Source organism: Heliangelus exortis, chromosome 4 (genome assembly GCF_036169615.1).
Source record: "Heliangelus exortis chromosome 4, bHelExo1.hap1, whole genome shotgun sequence".
NCBI classification, from domain to species: domain Eukaryota; kingdom Metazoa; phylum Chordata; class Aves; order Apodiformes; family Trochilidae; genus Heliangelus; species Heliangelus exortis.
The window spans coordinates 14,971,207-14,992,401 of record NC_092425.1 but is presented as its reverse complement, the minus strand read 5'-3'; the positions used below and the strand labels follow the sequence as shown (position 1 = coordinate 14,992,401).

At 40.6% G+C, this 21,195-nt stretch overlaps 1 protein-coding gene across 1 annotated transcript in view; it reads right to left on the bottom strand.

Moving 5' to 3' along the window:
* CPE (carboxypeptidase E) overlaps nucleotides 1-13,675 on the bottom strand; it is a 56,026-nt gene extending 42,351 nt beyond the window's left edge. Inside the window, exon 1 of the mRNA XM_071743116.1 lies at nucleotides 13,271-13,675. Within this exon, the coding sequence (XP_071599217.1) occupies nucleotides 13,271-13,553 (283 nt within the window). The 5' untranslated portion in view covers nucleotides 13,554-13,675. The remainder of the gene's footprint in view (nucleotides 1-13,270) is intronic.
* Between the last annotated feature and the right edge of the window lie 7,520 nt (nucleotides 13,676-21,195).

The following is a 21,195-nucleotide window of genomic DNA, read 5'->3' as shown; positions in this document are numbered from 1 at the left end:
CATCCCCAAGTCTGGACAAGGCTATAATGGGCCCATGGGATGCCTTTTAATTACTTGTATATTTATCTAGTTGAAAGCTATCATGTGAAGACTGTGCTACAGCCTCTCGGGCTGACTTCAATAGCACAAGAGGGTGAAAGTGTGTGGCATACTCTGGGTGTGTTGTGAGCCTCGGCAGACATCAGTAATGGTGTGAGACATTTGGAGGTAACACCAGATGACTGCTCAGGGATAACAGCAGCAAGTACTCCTGCTGCAGTCCTGTCTGTATCATGTCAAGCAAGATCTCAGGGTGAAAGGCTCCCTTAAGCTGCACTCAGACACTGTTTTAGAGAGAACTGGATGACAGGCTTAAAAAAAAAGAACAAAAACCACACACCCAAACAAAAACTAAAAATCAAGTCAGTGAGCTGACCTGCAAACAAGGAACTGGGGGTTGGGAGTAGGCTAGGGTGATAAGTTATTTGGCTTTCTTCAAGTGCTCCATATTGATTCTGATACAGTTAAAACAGAACTAAGCTGTAAAAACATTAAGCATCAAATATAATAATTCTAAAGATATTTAAAGGAGCCAGGACATCCGCAGCTACGTATTTCTTGGGTCTTACATTTGAGCTGAAATTATTTGAATAATTTATTTTGGCATCAATGTCAGAGTTCCAGAACAAAAGTTTGAAACATAAAGATTTGTGAAATAAACCCCAAGTCTTTGTTCCATTTTATTATTGTACTACCCAGTAACACCATCACTATCCAATGAATATCAGATCAATGCCTATGGACAAGTGTTACACATCTGCTGAACACCCATTTGCATGCTTTCCATAAGTAACATCAGACCATCAGTAACGTGAGAAGGTAAAAAATGCTTCCATTCCTATGCTTTCATAGTGTTCGTTGCCAAGATATAACTTCAAGATCAGTTTGGCTTTAAGTCTGTCCAGGAGAAAAAAGGCTCCAGCTAATTCTCCCTCAGCCACCTTTCCTACGATGCTCAGCCCAAAGACAAACCCCTACACATTTTCTGGCTTTTATTTGGTCACGCTTTAAACCATTCACATCTGGAGAATAATTAAGTATCATGATAATTATCAAAGGAAAAAACTGTGAAAATTCATCTGACGAATGTTGCCATATATAAGCTCCTTTGGAAGATAAGTCCCACTCCAGAGTGGTATTAAGCAGATGAAGACTCCCAGCTATAAAAAGATCAAAGATAAGATTTATCTTAGTCTGTACAGTTGTTCTTATCAAATACTTTGCTACAAAATATATTTTCAGTGGTGTACAAACTAAAAGAAAATATTTCTTCTTGACACCGTGAACTCTGAAGTAACCCAGAGGGCCTAGTTTGACCTTATTTTGTTCACCTAACCCTACAACATAGTTTTCATTAATACACAATCTCCTCTTGTTCAAGGTGGTGGAGCTGTAGCGCTCAAGCAGCTTTGTGGTGTCCAGTGAAAAAGCTTATTTTTGAAACGAGAAAATTGGCTTCCTCCACATACACACCTGAAGAAACATACCCAACTACATGTTTGTACAGTGAATACCTTAAATGTGCACTGAATTAATATAAAACAAACTTCTGAAATTCCCTGTGATGCTTTCCAAAGCCCCACTTCATCTCTGTATGTTTTGACTATTCAGAATACTTTTCGTGCATGACAAGTGACCTCTTGACTCTTGCAACTTGTCTTACAAGCATAAATAAAACAATGTTGACCAACTCTTTGCACAACAGAATTGCACCTTTGAATATCAGTAATGCCAGATGGTCTCAGCATATAAAGCAGCATGAGACAACATATTAATGCTACTCAAACAAGCAACTTGTGCTAGCAGCAGACCAATGAGATCAGTCCCAGGTTGCTAATCGTCTCTGTCTCCATAGCAACATCTATTTCAGACAATTCTTTAATTTTCAAGTCAGATGAGCTTGTTGGCTTTTAAACTTCCCTATTCAGGGGGGCTTCCATTTTCAGGTAATTTTTCTTTTTTCTATTGGCTGCTGTTTTAATGCAGAATTTATTTTTATAAGCTGCTCCATGGAATATCAAGGAACAGATGCTCCTCTGTTTCTGTTTATTTATAGACTTTTCCACTGAAGCTCTGTACTGTAAGATTTTCACTAGAGATTTGTACTATTTATTTCCACTATGGATTAGCTGTCCTGACTCTAACACAGGGAAACCTTGCAAATATTGATGTCTCTGTTGTGACTCTACCTACCAGCACTGAAAGAAAAGGGGGAAGGGTACCTTCTTCATACTACTCTGCTATCAAGGCAGATGTTTTAAACATAACAAAAATTAGAATATCTGCAGCAGGTAAACAGGGAGAGAAACTCTTGACTCCTCCTCACTTTATGTCTGTTAGCATCACTGACACAGCACAAAGATAGGGCCGTTTGCTACAAGGAAAATCTGTCAGGAATCGGATAGGAACCACATCTTAAAGGTAGATCAGGTGATGCTGAGCGACGTACTATCAACCAAGTACCTACATACTGGGTACATAGTACAGTCATATGCTAACCTGCAGCACAGAAGATGAAAACCTAAGCACACAGATGAGAATCTGAGGCAAAGGGAAAGGATGTTCTTATCGAAAAAGACATGAGGTAATGGCAGAGCCAGGAAAGAAGCCAGACATGCTTTATCATAAGACTGCTTTTCCTCCCTGTGAAACAACTTCCTACAATGACAAGGCTTAAATTTTAAATGAGATAGCCCAGCTTTTTTCTTCTCTCCATACCAATATGTACCAACATCACCAAAAAGAAGGAAGAATTTTATTCAGAAAGGCATCAGCTTTGATCATTTGTTGCTTAACTGCAGACCATTACACAATCAGAGCCACATTCAGCCTTCTTCCCTAGGGGCACACAAGCAAAACGGCTCGTGCATTAGGACTTATAAACCTACCGGCTGCTCCTAACCAAGATTCAGACACACAGCTCTCACCAACTTCAGATTGATTTATGGGTACTCAGCAGCTGTGTGGGAGAAAAAAATTAAGCCCCTGTCTTTCAGTCAGTTTCAATCAGCTGAAAATCAGATATGGTGAGTCAGCTTACCACAGCTATAAAGCTCCTGTTGAAGTACTTTACATGTGTAAAACAGTATTTTACATGTGTAAAAAGTGTATATTCAGGTTGTAGACTAACCTCATTTTTGCTTATAGTTCTAAAACTGTGTTTTTATGCAATAGGCCAAAATGCAGAGACAGCCACAACCAGTTTAGCATAGGAAAAAAAATGTGCAAGTTATATGCAATCATAGCAGTGAATGTGTAACTGGAAGACAACCACACTGTGGGCTCCCTTTACTTTTAAGGGACATGAAAATAAAATGCCGTCTAAATGACTTGTCTCGGAGCTAGAAATTGCAGAGTAAACACATGCAGTGATTCACACACAGGGTACTTAACTACCTAGTTAGGCAATTGTATAGGAAACACAACCATGCAAAAAGTTTTGATCTTTGAAATGTGTCATTGCCCTTTCACTTTCTTTTTATCTTCAAACTAATCAGTTGTACTTCTCAGAGCAAAGTATTACATGATTTCTCTTTGGTCTGGGGAACTAATATGGCAAAGGTCAGGGACATAATTTCCAAATACCAGAAAAATCTACAATATGATTAGGCTGGTATACCAGCAAGGACAGGTTTGCTAAGAAAACATTAAACCTTGGCCAGAGAGATGTCCCACCAGATCAAACAATTCCTTCCACTCAGCTTTAAGGAAGATGCACATCTAAGGAAAAGTATTCAGAAAATTTCTTAACTGAAAGAGTGGTCAGGCATGTGAACAGCCTGCCCAGGGAAGTAATGGAGTCTTCATCCCTGAATGTGTTCAAAAAATGTGTGGACATAGCACTTCAGGACATGGTTTAGTTGGCATGGTGGTATTGGGTTAGTGGTTGGACTTGATGATCTTACCAGTCTTTTCCAACCTTAATGATTCTATGATTCTATGAAAATGGAAGATGACAGCTGTTCTGTCTGTAGGCTGGCTCTGCAGCCAGGACAGTATCTTTCACTGGTTGTAAGACAGGCAGCTCATGAACAACTCTATACAAAGAATGACTACCTCACCTTGCTACATGAGACTTAACTTGTGAGTAAACAAGGATCTCAGATTTTGCTCGTAATTCATTATGACCAACTACAAGGAAGCAGATGCTAGCTTATACAGTTATAAATCTCTCACTTCAGAAAAAGAATTAATTAAAAACAAATGTTTACTGCCTTCAAGATGCCAACCACAGGTTTATGATTCAAGATGCTCACTCACCTGGCCATTGTAGCTACACAGACACATTTCTGATGTATGCCTTTGTATTGAACCAAACCCTGACAAAGCCCTCTGACAACCACCCTGTTACCTGTTGCAGCCACAGGAAGATGTGCCTGGAGCCAATCCAGCTAGCACATTAGCACACTGCAAGAAACCTCCACTCCAAAGAGGCCACTATGGACCAAGACTAAACTTTTAGAATACTGCCCTCATCCCCACAGAGCACCTGGAAGGAGTAAGTGAGGTGATAATTTCAGTGCCACAGGGCAGCTCTCTCATTGTGGCACGTGGGGTTGTTTCTTCATAATATGTCAGAATTTCCATTCCAAATTCCCAAATCCCAGTAAGTCAAGCTGTTTTTTCCAGCACTGTTGTTCTGGAGAGCTTCCAACCCACTCCCAATAGACCACCAGCTTATAGCTGGTGAGAGATAAGACTTGCAGATAAAACCTGAGATAAGACATGCAGACTTACGGCAGCCAAAAGAGCTCAGATTCATGTCACACAGCAAATCAAACCTGCCCACTCTGCTACCATTTTATGATCTGAATTCTTTTTTACAACCTTTTAACTGCAAAGACCCTTGGTGTCTTCATTTAGTTTCAACATACCACAAGGTAAACTTCAAATATAACATCCCAGTCCCACTGATTTCACTGAACTATGGCTTTTGATGTACAAGTTACCCCAAAACATACGAAGTATACATCCTGTACTCCACTGCTCATAACTCTACCCATCATTTTAATTAATTGACTCAGAAGCCTTGAAGTACACACTGCTGTTTTGACTTTTCCTTGATTCCACAAAGAGAGAGAGAATGCAGCTGCAAACCTCTTTTCCAGTTTAATTCCCAACTCAATGGAAAAAAAATAAAATAAGTGAGAGCCTGTCATAAGACATTCATGAGGTTTTTGCTTAAAAAGCAGACCAAGAAAGGTGTACGATTTTTCTTTTTAGGAGGAACATGATTGAAAATAGGTATGAAGACTTGTAAATTAAGCTGCTGAGAGATGATCAGATTTGGTTTATAAACAGTACATTTCACAAAACAGGCATAAAATGCACAACTTCAGATGGCACACAAAGGCTGGGATTCAGCAGGTCTTAAGCGTAAGATCTTGCACATGTTTCTGTGTTAGAAGCCTACCCTTTGTCAGCCTCTCTTATGGCCAGTAGAGAAAATAGATGTTTTAAAAGGGGTCTGAAGCCCAAATAAGAGGTCTACCTGCTAGCCAGTAGAAAGGAGATTATGACATGAATATGCCTGCACAGAACATAGGCTTCTATACCATATACCACCTTTGAAAACAAAAATCAGGTGGAATGAACAAAGAAATAATTCTAAATTAGTTTTAATACTAAATTATTGCCTGAATCTAGTAGTAACACCATTGTTACAACTAAAAATTTGTGTTTATTCTGAAATAGTAGACCTGTCTTGTACTTTTCACCCTCTGTAATATAAAAGCATGAGATATTGGACATTGATAATTATGTATATTAATAAGATATTTAATTATAGATAATTGATAATTATAGAAATTATAGAAAAATAAAGAGATTCTCCTGAATAAAGTAATTTAAGCAGTAATATAATAACAAGGTCACTTTCTGATAAATCCCACAATTACAATTTGCTGCTTTCAACAAAATGTCTCCCAAAGCCTTAGGAAATCACTGTGCTTTATGGACTCCTCACTAATTCTCTGGAGTTCCTGTTAATGTTACCCTAATAAAACACCCAACTAAAACCAAAACAGACTCACCTTCTGTTTTCCTTGGGAACTCCTAAGGCATTTTGCAGATGGAAGGTGATGGCAACCCTTCTTTTAAAAAGAAATTAAAGTAATCAAGTCTTTGAAAGGAAGTGGGATTTTCAAAACCAGTCTGGGTCAGATCAACAAACTTCAAATGCTCTGCATACTCAGACTAATTTTATGCCTGAAAAATAAAACAACTGCCTTCTGTGGAGTCATGTTTATTCTTTATGATTACAGCCCTTTTTATTACAGTTTGGTTGCCCTTTTTGTTATTCCAGCAAATAAATGAGAAACTTCTGCGATGCAGTTGCCAGGATCTGTAGCATGTTCACAGCACACAGTCACTCTTAACCCTTTCTTAAATGATCTAACAAAAAGGGAAACCTCAATACCTCCACTAGTGAGGTGATTTGGAGTAAGGGTATAGTACCTCTAGGTAACACTGCAAAGACTGCCTAGAACACCTGCTTAACTACACTTACTGTGTGAATTTCCACTGACTTCAATGGCAACATCAATGGCATTAACAACTAGCTGCAAATGTGATCTATAAACGTGCCCACCTCTCCTTGATTTCCACCAGTTTTCTGAGAACACTTTTCCTCTTGGCATTCTAGACATTTATCCTTATCTGAACATTAAAACTCAGATAAGACAAAATCAACAATATTAAGGAAATATGATTAACTTAGTAAAGAAAATATTAAGTGGAAACTACATATTTTAAAAAAATACCATGTGTTATAAAGTATATTCTGAAAAACATAAGAAGCTATTTAGAGCTCCTGAAAATAAAACAGATGCTCGGCATGTGGAGACAGCCATCTTACTGCCAGCAAATCCTACAGCTCTCCTGAGACTTGCACAACCTACACAATCTGCAAAGGACAGTGGACATCCCATTCTGAATGCAGGCAGCATAGAAATCGTGCTGCCAGAGACTACCCCAGGCCAAATCCTGGCTGGGAGACTCCAAGGAGACTACCCTAAGTGGCATGACAGCTCATAAGGGATTTCGCTGGAAAGTTAATTACAGCCTCTCAGTCTTCTGCAGAGGGAGTGAGGTACAACCAGCTACAGATCTGCATTTCCAGAATGTGAGACAGTAGCACAAGCTCTGCAGTGTTTGATGAGAAAGCCAGAACATCCTCACAAGCTCTGAAAGAAAAATCTGATGAACAAAGGAAAGAAAAATCCAGATGCAGAAGGCTACATGAATAATAGGTTCAACTACATTTTATTCTTTAGTTTATTTATTATCCCTGCAGAGACACCAGCAGCTGCCTTGCTCATGCTCTGGGTGATCTTCTTACACTGCTGCTGGAAGAGCAGCTTGTCTTTGAAGAGGATTGCAAACAGAAGCCCTGGGAGAAGAGGAAAAGCTGAACCACAGTAGATAAAAAAATGTGACAGCATAATGTGGTCAGCACAGCATCTCCCGTACTGCTGAAACAAAATTATTTGCTTATATCCACCCATTCACCCTACACCTTTATGCAATGCAGCTGGATGAATATGAACTTGGTGCACCCATATTTACCAGCAACCAGCCCCATAACCTTCAACACCTCCCTTCAGAAAGGGAATCCTGAACAAGTGGCCATTGATAAAAACTGGCATTTCCTTAGATCTCAAGCATGCAAAAATTAGACTTGCTCTCTTACTATCTAAATTTAATAACAACAAACTCTGCAAAACTGGGAAATATTAATAAGGCACACTGAAGAGCTCACAAGATTTTTAGATTAAGATTTCAAGTGGAAGGAAAAGCAGCTTTAGAAAATCAAGTGCTATCACTTGTAAGTGATAAAATTAGAAGGCATCTGATGACATCACCCTAACCAAGAGACAAGCTGCATGCCTCCTGACATCACCACTGCTAGCATGCCCTGCCACTGACCCAAATACTGCCTGTGCCTGTCTGGAGAAGTCCACCTGCTACCAAGTGGTCTCCACCCTCATGGGCTACCTTGCTAAGGTGGCACAGCAGATTCCTGCCCACACTGGGCTGAAATCAAGGCAGCCTCCTACACATTTATTTCTTCTTGCTGCTGCTGTTTCTCCTTTTCAAAAAGCAGCACTCGCTCACAGCTCTCTGGAATGGCTGCAGAGTCCTTTAAATTACAAGCATTTAAAAAATATTTTCACAAGAGGCATGTGCAACAGAAAAATACAAATATTATGAGCAATAACTTTTTCCCGTGTGATTTTGGTGGCTTTGCTTATCACAATTTCTTAATACAAAGTATTAGCTCACGTGGCTGGTGCCACAGCTGAATGAGGGGGAACGTCAATGACAGAAAAAAGAGAAAAAATATAGTTTCTGTATTAGTGGAGAGATCTTGAATTTCCCCATCCACTAATATACAGTAGAAGCAGTAGAATTTTAGCTTCACTTTCAATCAGCCTTTAATTATTTTGCAGGAGGAAATCACTTCAGCACTGCAGGGATGGAGTGTGAGAAGCTGAGATGTTCGGTGACTTTGGGGGGACAAGGACCAGAGCTGCAGATTAGGAGTTCAAGCATCTTATTTAGGCCCAGTGCCAGCACTGACCCACCAAACCCATTTCCTCACCGTGCCAAGAGGGGTCTTTGTTCACATAGCTGGGCTGCACCTTGTGAAATGGACTGAAGCTGCACCCCTGGCGTCCTGCAAATGCTCCAAGGCTCAACCATGCTCCTCACTCACCTCCTGCACACTGTGCTCTTGCCTCATCAGCTAACAACAATTTGTTGTTGTTCAAAACTGGGAAGTCTAAAGCATGACATTTCACTGGGACTCAGATGTCTGCCACAACTACAAGTAAGCCTTTTCCTTTTCTCTGACATGTTTTCAAAGATGCTTGTGAAAGGATGGATGAACAATAAAATTATTACAACTTAAAAACGCTTATAAATTCAATTCTGTATTGGGGAAAAAAATGATCTTTTCAGGTTCAGTTTGCTTTTCTCTAGCATTAACAATTTGACTTGGATACCACAAATTTGCAAGTAACTTTCTTGTCACAAAATCTGTATTTTCATCCATCCCCTCTCCTCTCCATTTGATGCAAAAGTAGGTTTTAGAACCTGTATCTGTAACACACATAACCAGCTGATTAGTGAGCCTTACTTTGAGGGTTTCTTCACATAAGTAAACATTGAAAAGCAGCAACTGTAAAACCATAGTAATTTATTTTTTAAAAGTAGGGGTTGAGAGAAATTTTTATTTACTATTTTTTCATGTAAAGAATAAAAAAACAACCTAGGAATCTTGAAAAAAGTCTGTGTTTGATTTTCAAATTCAAAGTGAATGGGAAACAGAGGGGACTGGTCTTGCACCACTAAAATCAGTGGTACAAATGAGTCAAAAGTAGCAGCACACCTGCTAAAATAAGTGGCTGAAGTTTAACAGTGGGGAAACTGCTTTTGCATTAATCAATTCTAAACATATTTCATTGGTATTAAAGAATACAAACTTATGCCCCAAATGAACTTAATTATGGTAATAAAAAAAAGCCTCAAGAGATCAGCATCCATTAGGTGTTTGTACAACAGAACATCGGATACCCGAAGTAAGAGATGATTTCCTCTCTCAAGAGTAGGCAGTACTCCTGCACCTGAATTAAGGCAAAATACTGTTTACTTTGCCCCATCTGTGCTTTACTGTCCTCTGTTTTTTTCCCTGGTGCATCAATTTCCCACACTCTTTCTCCTTGCTTTTATCTAACCTTGCCACCCACCATCTTCTGTCAAATTTCTTGATTTTTATCAAGCACATGGGAAAAATTCTATTTTCTCATTCATTCAAAACCACTCTAAAATGTTTTGATCACATCCTGTCCGGGTTCATGCAACACCTTCTACACCTAACCACTGATGCAGTCTCATCCAAGTCTTTCTCTGCTTTACCTGTCTAGTCCCCATTGATTCAAAGTTTATCTCTATGGAAAGGCTGCACCAATAAAAACATGGTTTTTAAAATTCAAGTATGTCCAGCTCTGGCTTTTGCTTCTCCTTATTCAAGGGCTTGTTTTCTATCAGCAATTACAAGTTCTGACTCCCCATACATGTGCAGTATCAGCCTAGAGAAACTGCTGCCATAACAAAAAAACCTGCAAAATATTAGAACAAATTCTTGCATGAACCAGAAGGGAAGCACAAGTGGTGTGATATTCAAGGTTTCAGATAACGCAGCACGTTCACTGAATATTTAATGCAGATTCCAAAACTCTAGACAGTCTCATGCTTCTGGCATTTAGCACATCACTGTGAAGGCTGTGCTCATCTTCCAGGTGACTAATTCAGGTTTCCAAGACTTGCCAAGGCACTGTATGCTTATACAGGAAACCAGACTGGCTCATATTGAGTCATTCTGGTTTCCAATGCAGTATCAGGACTCAATTCTTCATAATGTATATTTACCCCAGCAAAAGATGAGGCCTTAAAAATTTGTTCCAGTTGCTTTGTTCCCCAAGGATTTTTTCCAGTTGCTCTGGAAGTCTGGAGCACTTTTCTAAAATTTTCCTGGTTTTCTCATGCATTTTTTTTTTCTTTTTCAAATTGATTTTCAAAAATAGCCAATATTCTAAAATTAAGGTTGTATTTATATGCTTGGCTATGATCATATGCATTCACACAATGCTGCATGGCCACACAATATGTGCAATTATGCAATGTATGCGTGTATGTGCAGTATTTGATTTACTCAGTACAATGTCTCTGTACTCAGTACAAAGCGTCTTTACTGATCATCTGCTGACACTTTCCTGATTTGCTTTGGCATCAACTTGATTACTAAGTGAATATTTTTTTTCATTTTCACAGTGGCTCACTAGATAATTCAGGTATCATCCCTGCATACTCACCAGGCTTCTAGAAGCATGGGCTCTCTACAGATTGTAAGCCTGTATGCCACAACATATATTTCATTTATACTTATGTATTAAAATAAACTCCATGACATTCAGGATATTTTGTACAAACAGGTCATGTGCAGGAATAACAATTTCTGAGCCTGTCATGAAAAAAGAAAAAAATAAATGCATGCATGCAGGTGCCTGTGACTGTCTCTGTCATTTTTTTATAATCATTGATGATAAATCAGGTCCTGACCCTGCAAGCTGCAGTCACACAAAATAGCTTTACACCTGTTGTCACCTTGGGAATTGAGTTAGGATGCTCAGAGTGAGAGTGGATCCCCTCAGCTACAAACTGCAGAACCAGCCTTCCTGCCAAGGCTGGTACAAAACTCCACTTCATTTACAGTGTAACTTAAAAAAGACCACATACAAAAATAAACAATGCTACCTTTTACTACTACTAGAAGAAAGGGCATATTATTGAGAAGAAACCACTGCAAGTATTAGCATAATGTATAGGTGTTTAGGCTCTGTAACAAAGAAGCAGGGACACTGTGCCTTTACAATTCTTTCCAAGGAGAACAACCTTAAGTTGTCATGGGATATGGACTGTTGCCCTTCCTAAGAAGATTCTGAGCTTTGCTCATGTTCCACTGCAGATACTGAAAGCTGCAGCAGCTCTCCACTTTTTGAGAAATGCTCAGTATCCTGCAGAAATTGAGGTTTTAAATAGAACAATGAATCTGCTTTGATTCAAACGCGGGTTAATCCTCTGATGAAAAAACAGCATTTTCAGCATTCAGAACTAAAGATCACCAGGACTCATCACATTCCCTGACATGTGATTTGGATATTACCAACATGTGGCGTTTTTGTCTATAGGGCTCCCTTTGTAAGGATCCAAGCACGTTCTAGGAAATGCTCGATAATCACTGTAGCTTATATATGGATGCAATCCACAGCAAATTTTATTTTCTCAGGTTTGCTATTACTTATTAAGTCAGATTCTCTTTTGCTTAGGCTCAATGAGAAAATGTTTCCTTTCTCATGTCACTGACACCAACAGGACAAGCAGTACGTCTCTAGAAAGAGCTACGGCCCCAGCTCGGGCTGCAGAGTGCTTTTTCCCCCTGTTTCAGCTGGCTTGATGTAAGTGCCAAATATACGAGCTGAAGTTACTGTCCCACAACAGTAATACAAACAGTAACAACTGCAGATCATTCTAGTGTGCTAATTACATTGTGGTGATGGATTCTTAACTTCAGGAATTCACCCTTCGTATCAATATATCAACAAAACACAGATATTTTTCAAACTTCACTTCCATTCTTATATTTTTCATTTCAAGACACTGTTTTTTTCTACCCTGCCTTCCTTACGTCCACTTCCTTATGATCTCCCAAGTTTTATGAATAGCCCTAATGCAGTAGGTCAAAAAAAAAAGTCCCTTGAGGACACAAAGCAAGGTTATAGGATGCAAAGCAAGGTTATATTCAGGTCATAAAGAACCACGTTGAGCACTAACAGTATAAACCAAATACCTAGAGGCCCACAGAATCCCCATCGCCACCTAAAAATCACAGTCTTCCAGGCCTGGTCTGTCATCAGCTGAGGGAAATGTGAAGATGTGACTGCAGGCAGCTTATGGCTGGGCCTCAGGTATTGAGACGCTTTCAAGATTAGTCTTTTCACACAGACCTAAGTGATACCATCAATTCCAAAACTGGAAACGATGAAAAATGCACACTGTTAGGCATAAAACAAATGCACAGCATCAAATCACTGCCCCTTCCAGAAAAAATGTGTCATACCAGAGCCACACTTATGCCAAGGCATCCGTACAAACGCCTGCAGTGTGCCGTGGTAGCTCAGTTTCAGCAGGCAGCCTGGACATGCTGCACAGCTCACACAGGCACATTCATACTTAATGCTTTTTTCCCCGACAGCTCGGTGTGTGCCAGGAAGCGGGAAGGCCAACGCCTTCCCTTTCGGCACATCTGCACCAGTTGCTTCCCTGCAGAGGTAATGGCAGCACCTTCGCTCCCCACTGCTGCTGCATCTTCAGATATTTCATACCGATTTTAGTCAGTTTCGCTCTTTAAAAGGGGACTAAATCCAACGACAGAGACAAGTCGGGGCTTTGCGCCGAGCGCAGGCAACCACTGACAGCAGCCGGTGCGAACAGCAGAGCGAGTAATTCAGGGACAGGGTCTGCCTTGCGCTGCCGGACCCCGGGGCAGAAGCAGCAGCCCCGCTCCGCCGCTACCTGCTTCTCGAGCCCATGCTTCTAGAAACCCGGTGAGTATCCAGGTGCGGGCAGCACCGGGGCCCGCCGCCCCCTCCACCCACATACCCGCCCTTACCGGGCTCATGCTCGCCGGGGCGGTCGGAGATCTCGATGACCAGCAGCTCTCGGCCCTCGGCGCTGCGACCCACCGTGTAGATCCTGCTGATGGCGGGGCACTGCAGCCAGACGGCCACCAGCGCTTCCCGGAGCTCGGCATAGCGGTGGTACTCGAAGGAGATGCTCTCCTCGGAGCTCAGCCGCCGCCGCCGGCTGGCGACCCCCGCCCCCGGTTCCGCTACCGCCGCCGCCCGGCAGGCAGCGACCACCCCGCAGAGCACCAGCAGCACCCGCACCGCCATTCTCACTGCCTGTCCGCAGCTACCGCCGACCCCGGCGGCAGAGAGGGAAGCGACGGAAAGGAGGGAGGGAGCGGGGGGCGGGCGGAGGGGTGGGACCGGCCGCTCCCCCCGTCCCGGCGTCGGGAGGAGCCAGAGCTGCCCGTGGGGGTCGGCGGGGTGTGTCCGGAGCGGTGTTGTGCGGGTGTGGGCTCTGAAGCTGTCGTCATCGGCCAGTTGCAGAAAAGCGCCGGAGAAATCCGGCGTGACTGTTCCTACATTTCTTTTTTTATTGTATTTGGTGAAATACTTGTATCACGCATGGCATGCACGTGGTCCCACCGAGTTAAACCACTGGCAAAGACTTAAATTAATAGAATCATAGAATCATTCTTGTTGAAAAAGAACTTTTAAGATCATCAAGACCAACCCTTAACCTAGTAGTGCCAAGGCCACCAATAACCCATTTCCCTAATCACCACATCTTTGAAATACCTCCAGAAATGGTGACAACCAGTTCCCTGGGCTGCCTGTTTCAGGGCCTGACAACCCTTTCAGTAAAGAAATTGTTCCTAAAATCCAGCCTAAACCTCCCCTGGTGCACCTTGAGGCCATTTCCTCTCATCCCATCACTTCTTACTTGGGAGAAGAGCCAGACACCACCTCCCTACAACCTTCTTTCAGACAGTTACAGAGAGCAAAAAGGTCCCCCCTCAGCCTCCTCCAGCTTGAACATCCCCATTTCCCTCGCTGCTACTCTTAAGGTTTGTTCTCCAGGTCCTTCACCAGCTTGGTTGCCCTTCTCTGGACACACTCCAGCACCTCAATGTCCTTACTGTAGACAGAGGTCCAAAACTGAACACAGTATTTGCCTCACCAGTGCTGAATAGAGGGGCACAATCACTTCCCTTTTCCTGCTGGCCACGCTATTCCTGATACAAGCCAGGATGCTGTTGTCCTTCTTGGACACCTGGGCACACTGCTGGCTCATGTTCAGGCAGATGTCACCCAACAGTGCCAGGTCCTCTTCCAACATACAGCTTTCCTGCCACTCTTTCCCAAGCCTGTAGCATTGAATAGGGTTGTTGTGACCCACGTGCAGATACTGACACTTGGCCTTGTTAAACCTCATAGAACTGGCCTCAGTCCATCTATCCAGTTCCCTCTGAAGAGCCTTTCTACCCTCAAGCAGATCAACACTCCCATCTAATCTGGTGCCATCTGCAAATTACTGAAGAAGCACTATATCCACTCATCTAGATAAATACATTAATAATGATAAATACATTAAACAGAAGTGGCCCCAACATTGAGCCGGGGGGAGAGACAGGTGCTCTGAAAGGTTCAGATAACACAAATGTATTTGATTGACCTCACAGGGAAAACTGTAGACAATCATCTATATAAGGTAGCTTTGCTGCATGACAGAAAGCAAAGGATAAGGCAACACTTCCTTTCTGGTACTGAGAATACTTACTTGTCACGGTTTAACACTGGCCCGGCAATTAAACTGAGTAACAGACGCTCTCTATTAGTCTCTCTCCCCCCTGATAAGAAAGGAGAGAGAATAAGGGAGAGAGACTTATGGGTTGGAAACTAAACTACACAACTTTAATGAAACAGTAATGATAAATAGGAAAAATTACTAAATATATACAAATATACAAGAAAAGGGATACCACATTCCTCCCCCCTTTCCCCCAATAGCTCTCACGTCACCACCGAGGCTGCAGGGCAGCCCTGGGAAAGTCCAGGCTGGACTCCTGGAGTCGGCAGCAGTTGGAAACTGGAGGCAGGAACACACAGATGTGGGCTGGCACGGATCAGGACCACAGGCAGAGGAATGGACGGGATCCTTCCAGGATGCTGGGTGAAGGAATGGAAGCAGGAAAGGCAGGAAGGGCAGGCAGCCAGAAGCTGGAAGCAGGAAATCTGGCTTGGCCCTCGTGATCCCTCAAATTTATACTGAGGATGACGTGTATGGGATGGAATACTCTGTTTGGTCAATTCTGGCATCTATCTTGTCCGTTCCTCCCCGAAGGAGGGATGCAGGTGGGACCTCTTTATGTTTTCCTCAGAGCTGAGCAGTGTCCTTGGCTCTGCACAACAGTCTCTAGCAGTAACTATAAACATCAAGTGTTATCGGTCCTAGAAACACACACTGTCTGAGAAACTTGCTGTTAATTTCAGCAAGTGCAACTACTTACAAGAGACTTAGCTAAAAGCAAAAGTACAAGACAAAATCACCTTTATCCTGGCCCAAACCAGGACACTTGGAGAGCAAGACTTACTGTGTGAAGTGGGAATGCTCGTGTCAGGAACTCTTCACATGGTATTAGTAAATCAGAGTCTCTTCTAGACCACAGATACTACAGGCTTTCTGAAATAAGCCTTTTTCAACCTGTTTTTCTAGGCATAGGTGTTTATACATCATATAACAGACTGTTAAGAACAACTTTAAGGCTAAAAATCTGAAGAACAACTTACCTTTCAGGTTGTTGTTGGGTTTTTTTGTTTTTGAAATTACTTTTAAAGGACACTAAGGTTCACTAGAATTTTTGAGAGGTTCAAAATTTTCAAAATTTTGAAAAATAACACATCCAGTTCCTCCTCCTACAAACAGAATCTTCTCCCAACAAATAAAATACATATCATAACCTGACCTAATCTAAAAGGCACACCCTGTGTAACAGCCCCTTCTACCACCAATACATCCTGAATCAGATTTCAGGAAGTCTTGTTAATAATCCCTCGTGATCCCATACATTTTTCTTGGTCTAGCTGCGACCAAGAACATAATGGAAATAGCATCTTCTGGGAGAAAATCTTTGCGGACACCAGCTTGGAAATTCATTCAGCACATGAATTTCAGACCTGAAAATGCAAGTATTATACATAAATACTCATGTATCTATTTGTCTTTATTCGCCCATTCTTGTTATCTTTAACTGTCCTGATGGTCAGTCCTGGATTATTTGATGCGTTTCTTCACATCAAGAACCAAAGGTCAGCTCAGCCAGTCCTTACCATCTTAAAAAGTTACCTGCATTCAGAAACTTCTCTGCCCAGTATAATTCCGTGTTCAAAGGCACCTTCTGAGCACTTTCTGGAGCCTTCAAGTCTCCACTCACTGCTAGAAAACTTTGGGAGGTTCCTACCTTACCATGTTATATTAGCTCCGAGGTTAAGACAATGCAAATGCAAATTTGCTCCAAGCATTTTGCAAGAATCGGATGTACTGAGACTTCCTGATAATGTTGTTTTACCAGATCACTGCTCGGAGACAGGGTCACAGAAGAGCCATCCCTCTCACTTCTCTCCTCCCAAAGAGCATGAATTGTTATGAATTTGTGCATAACTTCACACAGCTTTAGAATTATGTGCATAATGTGCAACACCCTCCAAGCTCCAAAATGAAGTGAAAACAAAGGTAGATGACCTTTATTTGCAAATATATTTATATTAAAACAATTCTCATTCTTTATCACTTTTGTTTGCTTCATTCATGACAGGCTAAATATCCCCTGTTTTCTTCATCACTTTCCCTTGTGACTTACAAACAAAGTAAACAAATCTGCTGATGCTGTGATTTTAGACTTAAGTATAATTTTCTGGGAAAACATTCTGATTGGTTAAAAAACCTTTGTGCAGTGTAGCAGCTCTCATTGTCTGCCCTTCAAATCTATTTCACCAAAATTCAATACCACTAATAGATACTAGGTAGGCTCACAAATAATGTTTCTTTTCATCTTTTGAAGTAGGCCATTATTATTTCAATACAAATATAGAAATTTAGTCTCACAACTAGGTCTGAATGGATTTACATTTATTTCCATACTTATTAGCCCCGTACTCCTAAAAGAATTATTAAAATGAGCACTTGCAAAAATAGATGCACATATACATCTTGTGTAAAACAGGGTGTCTTACATTCTGTGAAATATTTCGAGTTCCTATGTACTAATTACTTTTTAAGAAGGGATTGAGAAACAACTATTAGATTTCCAGAGAACTTAGAAACATTCACAGAACTGAGGAGGAATAAATCACTGGCTTCCTTTCTATCCAGCCACTCCTCCTATTTTCCATAGTTCAGACATAGTGACTTTCATTACTGGGAAAGGCCAAATTCCCTCACAAAGTGGAAAGAGATTTTGCCTTAGTCTCAAAGGCATAAAGTACCCCAAGGGCATTCCTAGGTTATATGCATAACCACACTTCTGGACATGGCCTAAGCTAATAATACTAATTAGAGCATGTAGTAGACCTCAAGTGCTCTCTGTCCAGAAAAATGTCCTGACTAGCAGATTTCAAATCTGTTTTACATCTCTCTTATGTCTGTATATGACACTGAACTGTAGGTTGTATTTTACAAAAAGATGCAGCCTAAGCAGTTTTGTAATGGTGAAGAAAACTTCACATTTACGAGAATACTTATTTCTAGACAAACATGTATAGACACAAAAATATATATTTACATATAATTCGATTCTTTTCAACAAAACAATTTGCAAAATGTGATTCAGATTTTCTAAATATTTCTCTACTTGCCCAAATCTGTCTTTTTCAGCAATTAATGACTCACCAGCAAGTATATAAATAAATCTTAAAAAAAAAAAACAAAAAACCAAAAAACAAAAAAACCCCAGCCCTCATACTCACAGATTTCTGCTTAAAAGACGTTAGTAATTCTGCCCTTGTTTCATTTGTGTGGAAAGACAAGAAGGCTGAGGCAGCTATTTTCTTTTATAATCCAAGTCAAAAACCCTAAAGCTATGCTCATTAGAAACAACAGAAGTACAACAGAAAAAACAAAAATCTTAATAACACTCTCTGATGAAGATCAAATACTTACATTATTAATTACAAAGTACTGTTCAAAATCACACCATGAAAATACTTAGAAAACTCCGTTTTTTATTTGGAAAGAAGTGTGAGGGTGCACTATACTACAATAAGAAGACACTGTTTTCTAGCATACAAATAAGCAAGTAGGATGCCAAACATAATGTGTTAGAGAGAAGCATATTCAGATCAGCAAGACCAAATCACAAACTGGTCTTTAAGCGCTGCTCTTAGGACAGCTATCTTTGTCCTGACATAGTTACATGGCTTTTTCAAGCCCTGTGCTTGAAATCCCTGTGCAAAATCCCTGTGCTTGAAATCCCTGTGCAAAATCCCTGTGCTCTCCTCGGGGTGGTGAACATCCTATACATGTAACAATTCTGCACAGAGCCTTTTTAGGGACTGCAATTTAAATTTCATTTAAAAATGTACCTGACTTACACACTGAATGTCTACACAAATGGCAGTGTCTTATTTCAGACTACAGGAGACATCACTGCTCCTGGGGTGATCCTAGGTCTTGGACACTGGACTCCAGTGCTGTTTCTAAGAGATGTTACAGCTCTAGCCCCAAACACTCTCATATAGAGTGCAGAAGCAATTTGAGAGTCTGCAAGACTAGCTGACTGGGCTTTTAAAAGGGAAGAATCATTAGCTAAAAGGGGTGGTTTTTTTGTCTTCCACAGGGTCTGGTATTTCAAGTCTGGGTGGTTAATTTATTCAGTGATTGCACGTGAATCAAAACTGATAAAATTTTGCAGATGACAAAGAATAGTGAATTAACAAAGATATAGCAACTCTGGAATGTGACTTAGATTACTTGGTAAATCAAGCACATTTAAGTATTTCAGAGCATATTACGAATTACACTTAAGAGCAAGAAATATAAAGGACACATAACAGACTGGCAAGCACAATTGCAGGAAGCATCGAGAGATGACAACAGATGGGACACTTGGCTGTATTTTCCAGTACAATGCTGCAGAACATCTAATTTTATATTTTAATGTTTAGACAGAAGGACAATGGTAAAGTATGTGATTATACCACCAAGGTGGCATTAGAAAAAATTGCCTGCATACACTCGTCTGGTATCTATAGCTGAAGCGACATCAGGAAGTCAGAGACAAGTCACAGAAGTGACCTGAAAAAGAGGATATGCCTTACTGCAGAGGACATGATGTAACCTGATTAGATAGTAGAAAATAAAATTGAAAAGCTAATTGCTGTGGGTTTTTACCTTCACAGAAAGAAAATTATAGCAAGAAGCAATGGCAAAAAGTCACCTTCTCCCTGGAACTGCCCCTTACAGGTTTCAATGGCTGAGAATTATCAGAAGGCTGTAGCTGACAGAGATGCAGCAGTAACAGAATGGAGATTTGGAGGCAACAAACCAGACACTGTAGTCAGCAATAACTATCTGTAGTCATAATGTAGATTTCAAAAATATTATTTCTCAATGAAAGTTAATGTTCAAAGTCTAAAAACATATTACGCTTTTCTTCTAAATTATCTTAAAACACTCATTTATTATGAACTCAGAGAAAATGAAGCCGTTTAATCTACAAATACAATAGTATCAGTTATAAATATTTTCTGGCAAGTTGTGCTGTAGTGTAATATAAACCCCCTTACTTAGTATTTCACAGCAGCAGCCAAAACTAGCTGATTATTTTGCAATCCTAATCATAAAAATTTATTATACTTTTGAAGTTTCCATGGTTTCTTGACACAACCCCCAAGAAATCAATTAATCACTTTCATAGGACTTAATGATTTTCATATCTTAAGGGACAGTACAAGCTGTTATTTCCCACAAATGAGCCTTACTTAAACTAAACTGGGCTTCTCAGAAAAAGATTCATTTGTGGAAAATGTTGCTCCCCCCACTTACTGCCCTATCCTACCAGGTTTAAGAGCTAAATATCTCCCCTTGCTAAACAGGATAAAGAACAACAGATTGTGTAATGTTTTCCTGCTCCTTGTCAAGGGCCAAAAACTGTCACCAGTATACTGCTCTCATTTTTGCACAAAAACCTCCCAGTTTTCAGAACTACGCATATTCTGCAGTCTCTCTCACTAAATATAAGAGGAAAGAAAAGAAAGCAGCAAATAAAGGCCTGAAAGCTCAAAAACGTAACCACCTACCATAGATCTTAATATGCATAAAGAATACATAGCAATGAGGTAGGTCATTTACTAGCCAGCATCATGTTCATAAAGCTCTGCAGTTGAAAGGTGGGGGGGTGATGGTTAAACCAAAGCCTGTGGTCTTCAAATGCAAGTTCCTATATTAAGTGAGGTCCAGTGAGCATATCTTTTCAGCAGAAATAGATTTATTTAACTCAGCTTTCCTAATTGCTTAGGGGCTTGTTAAATAGAAGAGGTTCAAAAGCAATTACATGATCCCATTGTACACTAAGCATATACATAAAATAACCCAAAAATGAAATAGCAATGGGTTTCAGAAAAATGTGGATTCAAGTAATGAACAAAGAACAAAACTCCATGCACACTATTTAAAAAGCTAGCATAAGTAACTTGTTAAAATTACATTACTCATTTCCAAAACGTCTTGAAAAATGGACTATATATTGCAACTTCGTAAGTCATCTTACGCAGCTTTTAGTGCCATGTCTGAGCTCTCCAATAGCTGAGGAGACACCAAGCCTTTAAAAATATCATTACTGGAGTAATTAAGCAATTGGCTCACAGTTGCAGATAATTTTGCAACAGTGTGTGTATAGGCACAAGCCAGCAGGCTGAGAAACAGTGAATAGAACTGTGTAGCCAGGGACAATCTGAAGCACGGAAAGCTCCT